The sequence below is a fragment of the Oncorhynchus mykiss genome, chromosome 18, assembly GCF_057628025.1.
Source record: "Oncorhynchus mykiss isolate SJ-2025 chromosome 18, ASM5762802v1, whole genome shotgun sequence".
Classification (NCBI taxonomy): Eukaryota; Metazoa; Chordata; class Actinopteri; order Salmoniformes; family Salmonidae; genus Oncorhynchus; species Oncorhynchus mykiss.
This window is the reverse complement of record NC_143039.1, coordinates 7,171,982-7,193,894: the sequence shown is the minus strand read 5'-3', so window position 1 is coordinate 7,193,894 and position 21,913 is coordinate 7,171,982. Positions and strand designations below refer to the sequence as shown.

Below are 21,913 nucleotides of genomic sequence, written 5' to 3'. Positions count from 1 at the left end.
CGTCGTGTGGAGAGGCACCGTCGTGTGGAGAGGCACCGTCATGTGGAGAGGCACCGTCATGTGGAGAGGCACCGTCATGTGGAGAGGCACCGTCATGTGGAGAGGCACCGTCATGTGGAGAGGCACCGTCATGTGGAGAGGCACCGTCATGTGAGAGAGGCACCGTCATGTGGAGAGGCACCGTCATGTGGAGAGGCACCGTCATGTGGAGAGGCACCGTCATGTGGAGAGGCACCGTCATGTGGAGAGGCACCGTCATGTGGAGAGGCACCGTCATGTGGAGAGGCACCGTCATGTGGAGAGGCACCGTCATGTGAGAGAGGCACCGTCATGTGGAGAGGCACCGTCATGTGGAGAGGCACCGTCATGTGGAGAGGCACCGTCATGTGGAGAGGCACCGTCATGTGGAGAGGCACCGTCATGTGGAGAGGCACCGTCATGTGGAGAGGCACCGTCATGTGGAGAGGCACCGTCATGTGGAGAGGCACCGTCATGTGAGAGGGAGAGGCACCGTCATGTGGAGAGGCACCGTCATGTGGAGAGGGAGAGGCACCGTCATGTGGAGAGGCACCGTCATGTGGAGAGGGAGAGGCACCGTCATGTGGAGAGGCACCGTCATGTGGAGAGGCACCGTCATGTGGAGAGGCACCGTCGTTTGGAGAGGCACCGTCATGGGGAGAGGCACCGTCATGGGGAGAGGCACCGTCATGGGGAGAGGCACCGTCATGGGGAGAGGCACCCTCATTTGGAGAGGCACCGTCATTTGGAGAGGCACCGTCATTTGGAGAGGCACCGTCATTTGGAGAGGCACCGTCATGGGGAGAGGCACCGTCATGTGGAGAGGCACCGTCATGTGGAGAGGCACCGTCATGGGGAGAGGCACCGTCATGTGGAGAGGCACCGTCATGGGGAGAGGCACAGTCATGGGGAGAGGCACCGTCATGTGGAGAGGCACCGTCATGTGGAGAGGCACCGTCATGTGGAGAGGCACCGTCATGTGGAGAGGCACCGTCATGGGGAGAGGCACCGTCATGTGGAGAGGCACCGTCATTTGGAGAGGCACCGTCATTTGGAGAGGCACCGTCATGGGGAGAGGCACCGTCATGGGGAGAGGCACCGTCATGGGGAGAGGCACCGTCATGGGGAGAGGCACCGTCATGTGGAGAGGCACCGTCATGTGGAGAGGCACCGTCATGTGGAGAGGCACCGTCATGTGGAGAGGGAGAGGCACCGTCATGTGGAGAGGGAGAGGCACCGTCATGTGGAGAGGCACCGTCATGTGGAGAGGCACCGTCATGTGGAGAGGGACCGTCATGTGGAGAGGGAGAGGCACCGTCATGTGGAGAGGCACCGTCATGTGGAGAGGCACCGTCATGTGGAGAGGCACCGTCATGTGGAGAGGCACCGTCATGTGAGAGGGAGAGGCACCGTCATGTGGAGAGGCACCGTCATGTGGACAGGCACCGTCATGTGAGAGGGAGAGGCACCGTCATGGGGAGAGGCACCGTCATGTGAGAGGGAGAGGCACCGTCATGTGGAGAGGCACCGTCATGTGGAGAGGCACCGTCATGTGGAGAGGCACCGTCATGGGGAGAGGCACCGTCATGGGGAGAGGCACCGTCATGTGGAGAGGCACCGTCATGTGGAGAGGCACCGTCATGTGAGAGGGAGAAGCACCGTCATGTGGAGAGGCACCGTCATGTGGAGAGGCACAGTCATGTGAGAGGGAGAGGCACCGTCATGTGGAGAGGGAGAGGCACCGTCATGGGGAGAGGCACCGTCATGTGGAGAGGCACCGTCATGTGAGAGGGAGAGGCACCGTCATGGAGAGAGGCACCGTCATGTGGAGAGGCACCGTCATGTGGAGAGGCACCGTCATGTGGAGAGGCACCGTCATGTGAGAGGGAGAGGCACCGTCATGTGAGAGGGAGAGGCACCGTCATGTGGAGAGGGAGAGGCACCGTCATGTGGAGAGGCACCGTCATGTGGAGAGGCACCGTCATGTGGAGAGGCACCGTCATGTGGAGAGGCACTGTCATGTGGAGAGGCACCGTCATGTGGAGAGGGAGAGGCACCGTCATGTGGAGAGGGACCGTCATGTGGAGAGGCACCGTCATGTGGAGAGGGAGAGGCACCGTCATGTGGAGAGGGACCGTCATGTGGAGAGGGACCGTCATGTGGAGAGGCACCGTCATGTGGAGAGGGACCGTCATGTGGAGAGGGACCGTCATGTGGAGAGGGACTGTCATGTGGAGAGGCACCGTCATGTGGAGAGGCACCGTCATGTGGAGAGGGATAGACACCGTCATGTGGAGAGGCACCGTCATGTGGAGAGGCACCGTCATGTGGAGAGGCACCGTCATGTGGAGAGGCACCGTCATGTGGAGAGGGACCGTCATGTGGAGAGGGACCGTCATGTGGAGAGGGACCGTCATGTGGAGAGGGACCGTCATGTGGAGAGGGACCGTCATGTGGAGAGGGACCGTCATGGGGAGAGGGACCATCATGTGGAGAGGGACCGTAATGGGGAGAGGGACCGTCATGTGGAGAGGCACCGTCATGTGGAGAGGGAGAGGCACCGTCATGTGGAGAGGCACCGTCATGTGGAGAGGCACCGTCATGGGGAGAGGCACCGTCATGTGAGAGGGAGAGGCACCGTCATGTGGAGAGGCACCGTCATGTGGAGAGGCACCGTCATGTGAGAGGGAGAGGCACCGTCATGTGGAGAGGCACCATCATGTGGAGAGGCACCGTCATGTGGAGAGGGACCGTCATGTGGAGAGGGACCGTCATGTGGAGAGGGACCGTCATGTGGAGAGGGACCGTCATGTGGAGAGGGACCGTCATGTGGAGAGGGACCGTCATGGGGAGAGGCACCGTCATGTGGAGAGGGAGAGGCACTGTCATGTGGAGAGGCACTGTCATGTGGAGAGGCACCGTCATGTGGAGAGGCACCGTCATGTGGAGAGGCACCGTCATGGGGAGAGGCACCGTCATGTGGAGAGGGAGAGGCACCGTCATGTGGAGAGGCACCGTCATGTGAGAGGGAGAGGCACCGTCATGGGGAGAGGCACCGTCATGTGGAGAGGCACCGTCATGTGAGAGGGAGAGGCACCGTCATGTGAGAGGGAGAGGCACCGTCATGTGGAGAGGCACCGTCATGTGGAGAGGCACCGTCATGTGGAGAGGCACCGTCATGTGGAGAGGGAGAGGCACCGTCATGTGGAGAGGGACCGTCATGTGGAGAGGGACCGTCATGTGGAGAGGCACCGTCATGTGGAGAGGGACCGTCATGTGGAGAGGCACCGTCATGTGGAGAGGCACCGTCATGTGGAGAGGCACCGTCATGTGGAGAGGGATAGACACCGTCATGTGGAGAGGCACCGTCATGTGGAGAGGGACCGTCATGTGGAGAGGCACCGTCATGTGGAGAGGCACCGTCATGTGGAGAGGGAGAGGCACCGTCATGTGGAGAGGGACCTTCATGTGGAGAGGCACCGTCATGTGGAGAGGCACCGTCATGTGGAGAGGGACCGTCATGTGGAGAGGGACCGTCATGTGGAGAGGGACCGTCATTTGGAGAGGGACCGTCATGTGGAGAGGCACCGTCATGTGGAGAGGCACCGTCATGTGGAGAGGCACCGTCATGTGGAGAGGGATAGACACCGTCATGTGGAGAGGCACCGTCATGTGGAGAGGGACCGTCATGTGGAGAGGCACCGTCATGTGGAGAGGGAGAGGCACCGTCATGTGGAGAGGGACCGTCATGTGGAGAGGGACCGTCATGTGGAGAGGGACCGTCATGTGGAGAGGGACCGTCATGTGGAGAGGGACCGTCATGGGGAGAGGGACCGTCATGTGGAGAGGCACCGTCATGTGGAGAGGGAGAGGCACCGTCATGTGGAGAGGCACCGTCATGGGGAGAGGCACCGTCATGTGGAGAGGCACCGTCATGTGGAGAGGCACCGTCATGTGGAGAGGCACCGTCATGTGGAGAGGCACCGTCATGTGGAGAGGCACCGTCATGTGAGAGGGAGAGGCACCGTCATGTGAGAGGGAGAGGCACCGTCATGTGAGAGGGAGAGGCACCGTCATGTGAGAGGGAGAGGCACCGTCATGTGAGAGGGAGAGGCACCGTCATGTGGAGAGGGACCGTCATGTGGAGAGGGACCGTCATGTGGAGAGGGACCGTCATGTGAGAGGGACCGTCATGGGGAGAGGGACCGTCATGTGGAGAGGGACCGTCATGGGGAGAGGCACCGTCATGTGGAGAGGGAGAGGCACCGTCATGTGGAGAGGCACCGTCATGTGGAGAGGCACCGTCATGTGGAGAGGCACCGTCATGGGGAGAGGCACCGTCATGTGGAGAGGGAGAGGCACCGTCATGTGGAGAGGCACCGTCATGTGGAGAGGCACCGTCATGTGAGAGGGAGAGGCACCGTCATGGGGAGAGGCACCGTCATGTGGAGAGGCACCGTCATGTGAGAGGGAGATGCACCGTCATGTGAGAGGGAGAGGCACCGTCATGTGAGAGGGAGAGGCACCGTCATGTGAGAGGGAGAGGCACCGTCATGTGAGAGGGAGAGGCACCGTCATGTGAGAGGGAGAGGCACCGTCATGTGAGAGGGAGAGGCACCGTCATGTGGAGAGGCACCGTCATGTGAGAGGGAGAGGCACCGTCATGGGGAGAGGCACCGTCATGTGAGAGGGAGAGGCACCGTCATGTGAGAGGGAGAGGCACCGTCATGTGAGAGGGAGAGGCACCGTCATGTGGAGAGGCACCGTCATGTGGAGAGGCACCTTCATGTGGAGAGGCACCGTCATGTGGAGAGGCACCGTCATGTGGAGAGGCACCGTCATGTGGAGAGGCACCGTCATGGGGAGAGGCACCGTCATGGGGAGAGGCACCGTCATGTGGAGAGGCACCGTCATGTGGAGAGGCACCGTCATGTGGAGAGGCACCGTCATGTGGAGAGGGAGAGGCACCGTCATGTGGAGAGGCACCGTCATGTGGAGAGGCACCGTCATGTGGAGAGGCACCGTCATGTGGAGAGGGAGAGGCACCGTCATGTGGAGAGGGAGAGGCACCGTCATGTGGAGAGGCACTGTCATGTGGAGAGGCACCGTCATGTGGAGAGGCACCGTCATGTGGAGAGGCACCGTCATGGGGAGAGGCACCGTCATGTGGAGAGGGAGAGGCACCGTCATGTGGAGAGGCACCGTCATGTGAGAGGGAGAGGCACCGTCATGGGGAGAGGCACCGTCATGTGGAGAGGCACCGTCATGTGAGAGGGAGAGGCACCGTCATGTGAGAGGGAGAGGCACCGTCATGTGGAGAGGCACCGTCATGTGGAGAGGCACCGTCATGTGGAGAGGCACCGTCATGTGGAGAGGGAGAGGCACCGTCATGTGGAGAGGGACCGTCATGTGGAGAGGGACCGTCATGTGGAGAGGCACCGTCATGTGGAGAGGGACCGTCATGTGGAGAGGCACCGTCATGTGGAGAGGCACCGTCATGTGGAGAGGCACCGTCATGTGGAGAGGGATAGACACCGTCATGTGGAGAGGCACCGTCATGTGGAGAGGGACCGTCATGTGGAGAGGCACCGTCATGTGGAGAGGCACCGTCATGTGGAGAGGGAGAGGCACCGTCATGTGGAGAGGGACCTTCATGTGGAGAGGCACCGTCATGTGGAGAGGCACCGTCATGTGGAGAGGGACCGTCATGTGGAGAGGGACCGTCATGTGGAGAGGGACCGTCATTTGGAGAGGGACCGTCATGTGGAGAGGCACCGTCATGTGGAGAGGCACCGTCATGTGGAGAGGCACCGTCATGTGGAGAGGGATAGACACCGTCATGTGGAGAGGCACCGTCATGTGGAGAGGGACCGTCATGTGGAGAGGCACCGTCATGTGGAGAGGGAGAGGCACCGTCATGTGGAGAGGGACCGTCATGTGGAGAGGGACCGTCATGTGGAGAGGGACCGTCATGTGGAGAGGGACCGTCATGTGGAGAGGGACCGTCATGGGGAGAGGGACCGTCATGTGGAGAGGCACCGTCATGTGGAGAGGGAGAGGCACCGTCATGTGGAGAGGCACCGTCATGGGGAGAGGCACCGTCATGTGGAGAGGCACCGTCATGTGGAGAGGCACCGTCATGTGGAGAGGCACCGTCATGTGGAGAGGCACCGTCATGTGGAGAGGCACCGTCATGTGAGAGGGAGAGGCACCGTCATGTGAGAGGGAGAGGCACCGTCATGTGAGAGGGAGAGGCACCGTCATGTGAGAGGGAGAGGCACCGTCATGTGAGAGGGAGAGGCACCGTCATGTGAGAGGGAGAGGCACCGTCATGTGGAGAGGGACCGTCATGTGGAGAGGGACCGTCATGTGGAGAGGGACCGTCATGTGAGAGGGACCGTCATGGGGAGAGGGACCGTCATGTGGAGAGGGACCGTCATGGGGAGAGGCACCGTCATGTGGAGAGGGAGAGGCACCGTCATGTGGAGAGGCACCGTCATGTGGAGAGGCACCGTCATGTGGAGAGGCACCGTCATGGGGAGAGGCACCGTCATGTGGAGAGGGAGAGGCACCGTCATGTGGAGAGGCACCGTCATGTGGAGAGGCACCGTCATGTGAGAGGGAGAGGCACCGTCATGGGGAGAGGCACCGTCATGTGGAGAGGCACCGTCATGTGAGAGGGAGATGCACCGTCATGTGAGAGGGAGAGGCACCGTCATGTGAGAGGGAGAGGCACCGTCATGTGAGAGGGAGAGGCACCGTCATGTGAGAGGGAGAGGCACCGTCATGTGAGAGGGAGAGGCACCGTCATGTGAGAGGGAGAGGCACCGTCATGTGGAGAGGCACCGTCATGTGAGAGGGAGAGGCACCGTCATGGGGAGAGGCACCGTCATGTGAGAGGGAGAGGCACCGTCATGTGAGAGGGAGAGGCACCGTCATGTGAGAGGGAGAGGCACCGTCATGTGGAGAGGCACCGTCATGTGGAGAGGCACCTTCATGTGGAGAGGCACCGTCATGTGGAGAGGCACCGTCATGTGGAGAGGCACCGTCATGTGGAGAGGCACCGTCATGGGGAGAGGCACCGTCATGTGGAGAGGCACCGTCATGTGGAGAGGCACCGTCATGTGGAGAGGCACCGTCATGTGGAGAGGGAGAGGCACCGTCATGTGGAGAGGCACCGTCATGTGGAGAGGCACCGTCATGTGGAGAGGGAGAGGCACCGTCATGTGGAGAGGGAGAGGCACCGTCATGTGAGAGGGAGATGCACTGTCATGTCCAGCTAACCACCAACATAAACACAGTGTCGTCCCAGGTTGTTGGGTCGGAACCCAGGTTGTTGGGTCAGAACCCAGGTTGTTGGGCCAGAACCACTTCAATGCTCCTTGGTATAGATTCTACACAGTGTCTTCCCAGGTTGTTGGGTCAGAACCACATCAATGCTCCTTGGTATAGATTCTACACAGTGTCTTCCCAGGTTGTTGGGTCAGAACCACTTCAATGCTCCTTGGTATAGATTCTACACAGTGTCTTCCCAGGTTGTTGGGTCAGAACCACTTCAATGCTCCTTGGTATAGATTCTACAGTGTCTTCCCAGGGTGTTGGGTCAGAACCACATCAATGCTCCTTGATATAGATTCTACACAGTGTCGTCCCAGGTTGTTGGGTCAGAACCACTTCAATGCTCCTTGGTATAGATTCTACACAGTGTCTTCCCAGGTTGTTGGGTCAGAACCACATCAATGCTCCTTGATATAGATTCTACACAGTGTCGTCCCAGGTTGTTGGGTCAGAACCACTTCAATGCTCCTTGGTATAGATTCTACAGTGTCTTCCCAGGTTGTTGGGTCAGAACCACATCAATGCTCCTTGATATAGATTCTACACAGTGTCTTCCCAGGTTGTTGGGTCAGAACCACATCAATGCTCCTTGGTATAGATTCTACACAGTGTCTTCCCAGGTTGTTGGGTCAGAACCACATCAATGCTCCTTGGTATAGATTCTACACAGTGTCTTCCCAGGTTGTTGGGTCAGAACCACTTCAATGCTCCTTGGTATAGATTCTACAGTGTCTTCCCAGGTTGTTGGGTCAGAACAACATCAATGCTCCTTGGTATAGATTCTACACAGTGTCTTCCCAGGTTGTTGGGTCAGAACCACTTCAATGCTCCTTGGTATAGATTCTACACAGTGTCTTCCCAGGTTGTTGGGTCAGAACCACATCAATGCTCCTTGATATAGATTCTACACAGTGTCTTCCCAGGTTGTTGGGTCAGAACCACTTCAATGCTCCTTGGTATAGATTCTACACAGTGTCTTCCCAGGTTGTTGGGTCAGAACCACATCAATGCTCCTTGATATAGATTCTACACAGTGTCTGGAACTCTCTTGGAGGGTTGAGACATCGATCTTCCACCAGGAATTTGATCACTTGGTGTTTTGTTGATAGCGGTGGGAAAACGCTGTCTCAGGCACCGCTCCAGAATCTCCCATACGGGTTCGATTGGGTTCTGGTGACTGAGACGGCCGGGGCGTTATGGTTTACATCGTTTTTCATGCTCATCAAACCATTCAGTGGCCTCTCGTGTCCTGTGGAGGGTTGGCGTTGTCATCCTGTGAGGGCCAAGCCAAGGTAGCCATAATAATGGTCAAAATACTGGCCTGCCTAGCATTTTTATACATGCTCCTAAGCATGATGGGATGTTAACTGCTTAATTAACTTCTTGGCGCACCCATCCCGTTAGCGGGATCATTTTCGTCAACATCCGCTGAATTGCAGAGCGCCAAATTCAAATTAAATTACTACAAATATTTAATTTTCGTGAAATCACAAGTGCAATATAGCAAAACACATCTTAACTTGTTGTTAATCCACCTGGCGTGTCAGATTTCATAAAAGCTTTTCGGCGAAAGCTATCCAAGCGTTTATGTTAGGACATCTCTCTCAGTAGACAAAACATTACAAACAGCTAGCAGCAAAATCGATTGGTCACGAAAGTCAGAAAAGCAATACAGTGAATCGCTTACCTTTGATGATCTTCGTATGTTTGCACTCACAAGACTCCCAGTTACACAATAAATGTTTTGTTTTGTTCCATAAAGATGATAATTTTTATATCCTAAAACGTCCATTTGGTTGGCGCGTTTTGTTGAGTATCCGTAAAGTTCGTAGGAACATGTCAAAGTTTTTTAATAATCAATCCTCAGGTTGTTTTTACAATAAATAATCAATAGGAGAGAGAGAGAAAATGTCTGCTCCAAGCTGCTCACGTATGCAAAACTCTGCTGGCACCCAGCCATCCAATGACGCGATGTGATCGTTCTCGCTCATTTTTTCAGAATAAAAGCCTGAAACTATGTCTAAAGACTGTTCACGCCATGTGGAAGCCATAGGAAATGTAATCTGGTTGATATCCCTTTAAATGGAGGGAAGGCATGCAATGGAGGTTTCAGAAAAAACAGCACTTCCTGGTTGGATTTTCCTCAGGTTTCTCCTGCAATATCAGTTATGTTATACTCACAGACAATATTTTGACAGTTTTGGAAACTTTAGAGTGTTTTCTATCCTAATCTGACAATTATATGCATATTCTTGATTCCGGGCCTGAGAAATAGGCCCGGAAATACTGCCCCCTACACTCAAGAGGTTAACTCAGGAATCACACCTGTGTGGAAGCACCTGCTTTCAATATACTTTGTATCATTTACTAAATTGTTTCCATTATTTTGACAGTTACCTGTATATTCATTCTCTCCCTGTCTCTCTCTCTCTCTCTGTGTCTGTCTCTCTCTCTCTCTCTCTCTCTCTGTCTCTCTCTGTCTCTCTCTCCCTCTCTCTGTCTCTCTGTCTGTCTCTCTCTCTCTCTCTCTCTCTCGCTCTCTGTCTCTCTTTGTCTCTCTCTCTCTGTCTCTCTCTCCCTCTCTCTGTCTCTCTGTCTGTCTCTCTCTCTCTCGCTCTCTCTCTCTCTCTCGCTCTCTGTCTCTCTTTGTCTCTCTCTCTCTGTCTCTCTCTCCCTCTCTCTGTCTCTCTCTCTGTCTGTCTCTCTCTCTCTCTCTCGCTCTCTGTCTCTCTTTGTCTCTCTCTCTCTGTCTCTCTCTCTGTCTCTCTCTCTCTCTCTGTCTCTCTCTCTGTCTCTCTCTCTGTGTCTCTCTGTGTCTCTCTCTGTCTCTCTCTCTCTGTCTCTCTGTCTCAGGTGGGTGACACGTCCTTTGACCTCCCCGAGGCTAATGTTCTGATCCAGATCTCCTCTCATGGGGGTTCTCGCAGACAGGAGGCTCAGAGGCTGGGCAGGGTGCTGCGAGCCAAGAAAGGTGTGTGTGTGTGTGTGTGTGTGTGTGTGTGTGTGTGTGTGTGTGTGTGTGTGTAACCGTATGTATTGTGGTCAAATGCAATAATTGATTCGAAGTGAAGTTGACCAGTATTTTCCTATTTCCCCTTTCCACACACACACCTACACACACACCTACACACACACACACACACACACACACACACACACACACACACACACACACACACACACACACCTACACACACACACCTACACACACACACACACACACACACACACACCTCCACACACACCACACACCTCCCCCTCCACCCAGGTATGGTCGCGGAGGAGTATAATGCCTACTTCTACTCGTTGGTGTCTCAGGATACTCAGGAGATGGCCTACAGCACCAAGAGACAGAGGTTCCTAGTGGACCAGGGATACAGCTTCAAGGTTACTATACAATACTAACCCTACAGTACCAAGAGACAAAGGTTCCTAGTGGACCAGGGATACAGCTTCAAGGTTACTATACAATACTAACCCTACAGTACCAAGAGACAAAGGTTCCTAGTGGACCAGGGATACAGCTTCAAGGTTACTATACAATACTAACCCTACAGTACCAAGAGGTCCGATACTATACAATACTAACCCTACAGTACCAAGAGGTCCGTTACTATACAATACTAACCCTACAGTACCAAGAGACCAGAGGTCTGTTACGATACAATACTAACCCTACAGTACCAAGAGGTCCGTTACTATACAATACGAACCCTACAGTACCAAGAGGTCCGTTACTATACAATACGAACCCTACAGTACCAAGAGACCAGAGGTCTGATACTATACAATACTAACCCTACAGTACCAAGAGACCAGAGGTCTGTTACTATACAATACTAACCCTACAGTACCAAGAGGTCCGTTACTATACAATACTAACCCTACAGTACCAAGAGGTCCGATACTATACAATACTAACCCTACAGTACCAAGAGGTCCGATACTATACAATACTAACCCTACAGTACCAAGAGACCAGAGGTCTGATACTATACAATACTAACCCTACAGTACCAAGAGGTCCATTACTATACAATACTAACCCTACAGTACCAAGAGACCAGAGGTCCGATACTATACAATACTAACCCTACAGTACCAAGAGGTCCGTTACTATACAATACTAACCCTACAGTACCAAGAGACCAGAGGTCCGATACTATACAATACTAACCCTACAGTACCAAGAGGTCCGTTACTATACAACACTAACCCTACAGCACCAAGAGACCAGAGGTCCGTTACTATACAATACTAACCCTACAGTACCAAGAGGTCCGAAACTATACAATACTAACCCTACAGTACCAAGAGGTCCGTTACTATACAATACTAACCCTACAGCACCAAGAGACCAGAGATCCGTTACTATACAATACTAACCCTACAGTACCAAGAGGTCCGTTACTATACAATACTAACCCTACAGCACCAAGAGACCAGAGGTCCGTTACTATACAATACTAACCCTACAGCACCAAGAGACCAGAGGTCCGTTACTATACAATACTAACCCTACAGTACCAAGAGACCAGAGGTCTGATACTATACAATACTAACCCTACAGCACCAAGAGACCAGAGGTCCGTTACTATACAATACTAACCCTACAGTACCAAGAGACCAGAGGTCCGTTACTATACAATACTAACCCTACAGTACCAAGAGACCAGAGGTCCGTTACTATACAATACTAACCCTACAGTACCAAGAGACCAGAGGTCTGATACTATACAATACTAACCCTACAGCACCAAGAGGCCAGAGGTCCGTTACTATACAATACTAACCCTACAGTACCAAGAGACCAGAGGTCCGTTACTATACAATACTAACCCTACAGTACCAAGAGGTCCGTTACTATACAATACTAACCCTACAGCACCAAGAGACCAGAGGTCCATTACTATACAATACTAACCCTACAGTACCAAGAGGTCTGTTACTATACAATACTAACCCTACAGTACCAAGAGACCAGAGGTCCGTCACTATACAATACTAACCCTACAGTACCAAGAGGTCCGTTACTATACAATACTAACCCTACAGTACCAAGAAGTCTGTTACTATACAATACTAACCCAACAGTACCAAGAGACAGAGGTTCCTAGTGGACCAGGGATACAGCTTCAAGGTTACTATACAATACTAACCCTACAGTACCAAGAGGTCCGATACTATACAATACTAACCCTACAGTACCAAGAGGTCTGTTACTATACAATACTAACCCTACAGTACCAAGAGGTCCGTTTCTATACAATACTAACCCTACAGCACCAAGAGACCAGAGGTCCGTTACTATACAATACTAACCCTACAGTACCAAGAGGTCCGTTACTATACAATACTAACCCTACAGCACCAAGAGGTCCGATACTATACAATACTAACCCTACAGTACCAAGAGACCAGAGGTCCGTTACTATACAATACTAACCCTACAGTACCAAGAGGTCTGTTACTATACAATACTAACCCTACAGTACCAAGAGGTCCGATACTATACAATACTAACCCTACAGTACCAAGAGGTCCGATACTATACAATACTAACCCTACAGTACCAAGAGGTCCGTTACTATACAATACTAACCCTACAGTACCAAGAGGTCCGTTACTATACAATACTAACCCTACAGTACCAAGAGACCAGAGGTCTGTTACTATACAATACTAACCCTACAGTACCAAGAGGTCTGTTACTATACAATACTAACCCTACAGTACCAAGAGGTCTGTTACTATACAATACTAACCCTACAGTACCAAGAGGTCTGTTACTATACAATACTAACCCTACAGTACCAAGAGGTCCGTTACTATACAATACTAACCCTACAGTACCAAGAGGTCTGTTACTATACAATACTAACCCTACAGCACCAAGAGGTCCGTTACTATACAATACTAACCCTACAGCACCAAGAGGTCCGTTACTATACAATACTAACCCTACAGTACCAAGAGGTCCGATACTATACAATACTAACCCTACAGTACCAGGAGGTCTGTTACTATACAATACTAACCCTACAGTACCAAGAGACCAGAGGTCCGTTACTATACAATACTAACCCTACAGTACCAAGAGACCAGAGGTCCGATACTATACAATACTAACCCTACAGTATCAAGAGACCAGAGGTCCATTACTATGCAATACTAACCCTACAGTACCAAGAGACCAGAGGTCCGTTACTATACAATACTAACCCTCTACAGTACCAAGAGGTCCGTTACTATACAATACTAACCCTACAGTACCAAGAGGTCCGTTAATATACAATACTAACCCTACAGTACCAAGAGGTCCGTTACTATACAATACTAACCCTACAGTACCAAGAGGTCCGTTACTATACAATACTAACCCTACAGTACCAAGAGGTCCGTTACTATACAATACTAACCCTACAGTACCAAGAGGTCCGTTACTATACAATACTAACCCTACAGTACCAAGAGACCAGAGGTCCGTTACTATACAATACTAACCCTACAGTATCAAGAGGTCCGATACTATACAATACTAACCCTACAGTATCAAGAGGTCCGTTAATATACAATACTAACCCTACAGTACCCAGAGGTCCGTTACTATACAATACTAACCCTACAGTACCAAGAGGTCCGTTACTATACAATACTAACCCTACAGTACCAAGAGACCAGAGGTCCGTTACTATACAATACTAACCCTACAGTACCAAGAGACCAGAGGTCCGATACTATACAATACTAACCCTACAGTATCAAGAGGTCCGTTAATATACAATACTAACCCTACAGTACCCAGAGGTCCGTTACTATACAATACTAACCCTACAGTACCAAGAGGTCCGTTACTATACAATACTAACCCTACAGTACCAAGAGATCAGAGGTCCGTTACTATACAATACTAACCCTACAGCACCAAGAGACCAGAGGTCCGATACTATACAATACTAACCCTACAGTACCAAGAGGTCCGATACTATACAATACTAACCCTACAGTATCAAGAGGTCCGTTAATATACAATACTAACCCTACAGTACCAAGAGGTCCGTTACTATACAATACTAACCCTACAGCACCAAGAGACCAGAGGTCCGTTACTATACAATACTAACCCTACAGTACCAAGAGGTCCGTTACTATACAATACTAACCCTACAGTACCAAGAGATCAGAGGTCCGTTACTATACAATACTAACCCTACAATACCAAGAGACCAGAGGTCCGTTACTATACAATACTAACCCTACAGTACCAAGAGGTCCGTTACTATACAATACTAACCCTACAGCACCAAGAGACCAGAGGTCCGTTACTATACAATACTAACCCTACAATACCAAGAGACCAGAGGTCCGTTACTATACAATACTAACCCTACAGTACCAAGAGGTCCGTTACTATACAATACTAACCCTACAGTACCAAGAGACCAGAGGTCCGTTACTATACAATACTAACCCTACAGCACCAAGAGGTCCGGTACTATACAATACTAACCCTACAGTACCAAGAGGTCTGTTACTATACAATACTAACCCTACAGTACCAAGAGACCAGAGGTCCGTTACTATACAATACTAACCCTACAGTACCAAGAGGTCCGTTACTATACAATACTAATCCTACAGTACCAAGAGGTCCGTTACTATACAATACCAACCCTACAGTACCAAGAGACCAGAGGTCCGTTACTATCCATTATTATGGGGGTGTTTTTGGACTTAAAAACATAGTTAAATAGTTTTGCTGGAGACATGCTTTTAAAGGGATAGTTGGAGATTTTGGCTATTAACCCCAAAAGTTCAATGTCAGCGCCACTGCAGACCCCCCTTCTCACACAACCCTGCTCTCTGTCCTGATCACATGTAAATGGCAGATACTGAATGACCTGTGGAGCTCTGAGGTTCCGGAACTTTGGAGCTCTGATGTTCCAGAACATTGGAGCTCTGAGGTTCCGGAAGATTGGAGCTCTGAGGTTCCGGGAACATTGGAGCTCTGAGGTTCCGGGAACATTGGAGCTCTGAGGTTCCGGAACATACTTTCAAGAAAAAAGTATTTTTAGTTTGACCTGATCACAGAGTTGGGGGAAGAGTGCTCTAGTTTGCTCCGGCTCAAATTAAGCACTGATCTAATCTATGTCCTTCCCCCTCTCTCTCTGTCCTCCTCCTCCTCCTCCCTAATCTCCTCCTCTCCACCAGGTCATCACTAAAATGGCGGGGATGGAGGAGGATAATCTGATGTTCTCCTCCAGAGAGGAGCAGTATCAGCTGCTCCAGAAGGTTCTGGCGGCTACAGACCTCGACGCAGAGGAGGAAGTGGTCATCGGAGAGAATGGACGGCCAATGGTATGTATGCACACCTCTTATCAATCAATCAATCAATCAATCAATCAATCAATGAAATGTGGACATCCGTTCTGGTTTGACTTCTGTCTGTCCAGCATGGGAAACGCATCTGGTCTGTCAAATTCTGAAGTCAGGCATTTAAAACCTTTAAAACCTTATAAACTCTCTTTCCCCTCCAGTTCTATATTCTAACCTCTCTCTTTCTTATTCTAACCTCTCTCTCTCTCCTTCAGTTCTATATTCTAACCTCTCTCTCTCCCCTCCAATTCTATATTCTAACCTCTCTCTCTCCCCTCCAGTTCTATATTCTAACCTCTCTCTCTCTCCTCCAGTTCTATATTCTAACCTCTCTCTTTCCCCTCCAATTCTATATTCTAACCTCTCTCTCTCTTATTCTAATCTCTCTCTTTCCCCTCCAGTTCTATATTCTAACCTCTCTCTCTCTTATTCTAACCTCTCTCTCTCTCTCTCTCCCCTCCAGTTCTATATTCTAACCTCTCTCTTTCCCCTCCAGTTCTATATTCTAACCTCTCTCTCTCTTATTCTAACCTCTCTTTCCCCTCCAGTTCTATATTCTAACCTCTCTCTCTCTTATTCTAACCTCTCTCTTTCCCCTCCAGTTCTATATTCTAACCTCTCTCTTTCCCCTCCAGTTCTATATTCTAACCTCTCTCTCTCTTATTCTAACCTCTCTCTTTCGCCTCCAATTCTATATTCTAACCTCTTTCTCTCCAGTTCTATATTCTAAAATCTCTCTCCAGTTCTATATTCTAAACTCTCTCTCTCCCCTCCAGTTCTATATTCTAACCTCTCTCTCTCCAGTTCTATATTCTAAACTCTCTCTCTCTCCAGTTCTATATTCTAAACTCTCTCTTCCCTCCAGTTCTATATTCTAACCTCTCTCTCTCCCTTCCAGTTCTATATTCTAACCTCTCTCTCTCCAGTTCTATATTCTAAACTCTCTCTCTCTCCAGTTCTATATTCTAAACTCTCTCTTCCCTCCAGTTCTATATTCTAACCTCTCTCTCTCCCTTCCAGTTCTATATTCTAACCTCTCTCTCTCCAGTTCTATATTCTAAACTCTCTCTCTCTACAGTTCTATATTCTAAACTCTCTCTCCCTCCAGTTCTATATTCTAACCTCTCTCTCTCCTCCAGTTCTATATTCTAACCTCTCTCTCTCCCCTCCAGTTCTATATTCTAACCTCTCTCTCTCCTCCAGTTCTATATTCTAACCTCTCTCTCTCCTCCAGTTCTATATTCTAACCTCTCTCTCTCCTCCAGTTCTATATTCTAACCTCTCTCTCTCCCCCTCCAGTTCTATATTCTAACCTCTCTCTCTCCTCCAGTTCTATATTCTAACCTCTCTCTCTCCTCCAGTTCTATATTCTAACCTCTCTCTCCCCCTCCAGTTCTATATTCTAGCCTCTCTCTCTCTCTCTCTCCAGTTCTATATTCTAACCTCTCTCTCTCTCTCCAGTTCTATATTCTAACCTCTCTCTCTCTCCTCCAGTTCTATATTCTAACCTCTCTCTCTCCCCTCCAGTTCTATATTCTAACCTCTCTCTCTCCTCCAGTTCTATATTCTAACCTCTCTCTCTCCAGTTCTATATTCTAAACTCTCTCTCTCTCTCTCCAGTTCTATATTCTAACCTCTCTCTCCCCTCCAGTTCTATATTCTAACCTCTCTCTCTCCCCTCCAGTTCTATATTCTAACCTCTCTCTCCCCTCCAGTTCTATATTCTAACCTCTCTCTCTCTCCGCTCCAGTTCTATATTCTAACCTCTCTCTCCCCTCCAGTTCTATATTCTAACCTCTCTCTCTCCACTCCAGTTCTATATTCTAAACTCTCTCTCCCCTCCAGTTCTATATTCTAACCTCTCTCTCTCCCCTCCAGTTCTATATTCTAACCTCTCTCTCTCCCCTCCAGTTCTATATTCTAACCTCTCTCTCTCCACTCCAGTTCTATATTCTAACCTCTCTCTCTCTCTCTCCAGTTCTATATTCTAAACTCTCTCTCTCCCCTCCAGTTCTATATTCTAAACTCTCTCTCTCTCCAGTTCTATATTCTAACCTCTCTCTCTCCCTCTCTCTCTCCCCTCCAGTTCTATATTCTAAACTCTCTCTCTCCCCTCCAGTTCTATATTCTAAACTCTCTCTCTCTCCAGTTCTATATTCTAACCTCTCTCTCTCCCTTCCAGTTCTATATTCTAACCTCTCTCTCTCCAGTTCTATATTCTAAACTCTCTCTCTCTACAGTTCTATATTCTAAACTCTCTCTCCCTCCAGTTCTATATTCTAACCTCTCTCTCTCCTCCAGTTCTATATTCTAACCTCTCTCTCTCCCCTCCAGTTCTATATTCTAACCTCTCTCTCTCCTCCAGTTCTATATTCTAACCTCTCTCTCTCCTCCAGTTCTATATTCTAACCTCTCTCTCTCCCCCTCCAGTTCTATATTCTAACCTCTCTCTCTCCTCCAGTTCTATATTCTAACCTCTCTCTCTCCTCCAGTTCTATATTCTAACCTCTCTCTCCCCCTCCAGTTCTATATTCTAGCCTCTCTCTCTCTCTCTCTCCAGTTCTATATTCTAACCTCTCTCTCTCTCTCCAGTTCTATATTCTAACCTCTCTCTCTCTCCTCCAGTTCTATATTCTAACCTCTCTCTCTCCCCTCCAGTTCTATATTCTAACCTCTCTCTCTCCTCCAGTTCTATATTCTAACCTCTCTCTCTCCAGTTCTATATTCTAAACTCTCTCTCTCTCTCTCCAGTTCTATATTCTAACCTCTCTCTCCCCTCCAGTTCTATATTCTAACCTCTCTCTCTCCCCTCCAGTTCTATATTCTAACCTCTCTCTCCCCTCCAGTTCTATATTCTAACCTCTCTCTCTCTCCGCTCCAGTTCTATATTCTAACCTCTCTCTCCCCTCCAGTTCTATATTCTAACCTCTCTCTCTCCACTCCAGTTCTATATTCTAAACTCTCTCTCCCCTCCAGTTCTATATTCTAACCTCTCTCTCTCCCCTCCAGTTCTATATTCTAACCTCTCTCTCTCCCCTCCAGTTCTATATTCTAACCTCTCTCTCTCCACTCCAGTTCTATATTCTAACCTCTCTCTCTCTCTCTCCAGTTCTATATTCTAAACTCTCTCTCTCCCCTCCAGTTCTATATTCTAAACTCTCTCTCTCTCCAGTTCTATATTCTAACCTCTCTCTCTCCCTCTCTCTCTCCACTCCAGTTCTATATTCTAAACTCTCTCTCCCCTCCAGTTCTATATTCTAACCTCTCTCTCTCCCCTCCAGTTCTATATTCTAACCTCTCTCTCTCCCCTCCAGTTCTATATTCTAACCTCTCTCTCTCCACTCCAGTTCTATATTCTAACCTCTCTCTCTCTCTCTCCAGTTCTATATTCTAAACTCTCTCTCTCCCCTCCAGTTCTATATTCTAAACTCTCTCTCTCTCCAGTTCTATATTCTAACCTCTCTCTCTCCCTCTCTCTCTCCCCTCCAGTTCTATATTCTAAACTCTCTCTCTCTCCAGTTCTATATTCTAACCTCTCTCTCTCCCCTCCAGTTCTATATTCTAACCTCTCTCTCTCTTATTCTAACCTCTCTTTCCCCTCCAGTTCTATATTCTAACCTCTCTCTCTCTTATTCTAACCTCTCTCTTTCCCCTCCAGTTCTATATTCTAACCTCTCTCTTTCCCCTCCAGTTCTATATTCTAACCTCTCTCTCTCTTATTCTAACCTCTCTCTTTCCCCTCCAATTCTATATTCTAACCTCTTTCTCTCCAGTTCTATATTCTAAAATCTCTCTCCAGTTCTATATTCTAAACTCTCTCTCTCCCCTCCAGTTCTATATTCTAACCTCTCTCTCTCCAGTTCTATATTCTAAACTCTCTCTCTCTCCAGTTCTATATTCTAAACTCTCTCTTCCCTCCAGTTCTATATTCTAACCTCTCTCTCTCCCTTCCAGTTCTATATTCTAACCTCTCTCTCTCCAGTTCTATATTCTAAACTCTCTCTCTCTCCAGTTCTATATTCTAAACTCTCTCTTCCCTCCAGTTCTATATTCTAACCTCTCTCTCTCCTCCAGTTCTATATTCTAACCTCTCTCTCTCTCCAGTTCTATATTCTAACCTCTCTCTCTCTCTCTCCAGTTCTATATTCTAACCTCTCTCTCTCCCCTCCAGTTCTATATTCTAACCTCTCTCTCCCCTCCAGTTCTATATTCTAAACTCTCTCTCTCCCCTCCAGTTCTATATTCTAACCTCTCTCTCTCTCTCTCCAGTTCTATATTCTAACCTCTCTCTCTCCTCCAGTTCTATATTCTAACCTCTCTCTCCCCCTCCAGTTCTATATTCTAACCTCTCTCTCTCTCTCCAGTTCTATATTCTAAACTCTCTCTCCCCTCCAGTTCTATATTCTATCCTCTCTCTCTCCCCTCCAGTTTTATATTCTAACCTCTCTCTCTCCCCAGTTCTATATTCTAACCTCTCTCTCTCTCCAGTTCTATATTCTAACCTCTCTCTCTCCCCAGTTCTATATTCTAACCTCTCTCCCCTCCAGTTCTATATTCTAACCTCTCTCTCTCCAGTTCTATATTCTAACCTCTCTCTCTCCAGTTCTATATTCTAAACTCTCTCTCCCCTCCAGTTCTATATTCTAACCTCTCTCTCTCCAGTTCTATATTCTAAACTCTCTCTCCCCTCCAGTTCTATATTCTAACCTCTCTCTCTCCCCTCCAGTTCTATATTCTAACCTCTCTCTCTCCAGTTCTATATTCTAACCTCTCTCTCTCCAGTTCTATATTCTAACCTCTCTCTCTCCAGTTCTATATTCTAACCTCTCTCTCTCCTCCAGTTCTATATTCTAACCTCTCTCTCTCCCCTCCAGTTCTATATTCTAACCTCTCTCTCTCTCCAGTTCTATATTCTAACCTCTCTCTCCAGTTCTATATTCTAACCTCTCTCTCCAGTTCTATATTCGAACCTCTCTCTCTCTATCCAGTTCTATATTCTAACCTCGCTCTCTCCCCTCCAGTTCTATATTCTAACCTCGCTCTCTCCCCTCCAGTTCTATATTCTAACCTCGCTCTCTCCCCTCCAGTTCTATATTCTAACCTCTCTCTCTCCCCTCCAGTTCTATATTCTAACCTCTCTCTCTCTCCAGTTCTATATTCTAACCTCTCTCTCCAGTTCTATATTCAAACCTCTCTCTCTCTCTCCAGTTCTATATTCTAACCTCTCTCTCCAGTTCTATATTCGAACCTCTCTCTCTCTATCCAGTTCTATATTCTAACCTCCCTCTCTCTCTCTCTCTCCAGTTCTATATTCTAACCTCTCTCTCTCTCTCCAGTTCTATATTCTAACCTCTCTCTCTCTCCAGTTCTATATTCTAACCTCTCTCTCTCTCCCCAGTTCCAGCGGAGGCCAGGTACCATGAGCTCCATGTCCGGGGCTGATGATTCTGTCTACATGGAGTATCTAACCTCTCTCTCTCTCCCCAGTTCCAGCGGAGGCCAGGTACCATGAGCTCCATGTCCGGGGCTGATGATTCTGTCTACATGGAGTATCTAACCTCTCTCTCTCTCCCCAGTTCCAGCGGAGGCCAGGTACCATGAGCTCCATGTCCGGGGCTGACGATTCTGTCTACATGGAGTATCTAACCTCTCTCTCTCTCCCCAGTTCCAGCGGAGGCCAGGTACCATGAGCTCCATGTCCGGGGCTGATGATTCTGTCTACATGGAGTATCGCTCTAGAGGCAACCGGGCCCACCTGGGTAACAACATCCACCCGCTCTTCAAGCGCTTCAGGAAGGGCCCGTAGGTCTCTGCTCTATTCTGCTGCACCATATAGGGAATAAGGCGTTACTGTGGGATGCTGCCAGGGTGTTGTGGAACGGGTTCCTAGACTCAGGGTCAGAAATGCGTTTGAAATAAAACAGGAATTTTGGGATTCGTTTGTATATTTTTTTATTGTTTGCAGAATCAGTTTCTCAACCAAGTGTCCAAACGCTGTCACGCCCCTCTACCCTCCCCTCTACCCTACCCTCTACCCTACCCTCTACCCTACCCTCTACCCTCCCCTCTACCCTACCCTCCCCTTTAACCCTCTACCCTACCCTCTACCCTACCCTCTACCCTCCCCTCTACCCTACCCTCTACCCTACCCTCTACCCTACCCTCTACCCTCCCCCTTTAC

At 49.5% G+C, this 21,913-nt stretch overlaps 1 protein-coding gene across 2 annotated transcripts in view; it reads left to right on the top strand.

Annotated features, from left to right (window-relative positions):
- The window catches only part of LOC118936674 (general transcription and DNA repair factor IIH helicase/translocase subunit XPB), a 59,635-nt gene extending 37,968 nt beyond the window's left edge, over window positions 1-21,667 (top strand). The window contains exons 13-16 of one of the 2 annotated variants that reach the window (XM_090207010.1): window positions 10,210-10,327; window positions 10,625-10,743; window positions 15,568-15,714; window positions 21,398-21,667. In XM_090207010.1, the coding sequence (XP_090063136.1) occupies window positions 10,210-10,327; window positions 10,625-10,743; window positions 15,568-15,714; window positions 21,398-21,538 (525 nt within the window). In that variant the 3' untranslated portion in view covers window positions 21,539-21,667. Of the gene's footprint in view, window positions 1-10,209; window positions 10,328-10,624; window positions 10,744-15,567; window positions 15,715-21,130; window positions 21,260-21,397 lie in introns of those variants that run through there. The other variant, XM_090207011.1, reaches the window with a different exon arrangement.
- The last annotated feature ends 246 nt before the right edge of the window (window positions 21,668-21,913 follow it).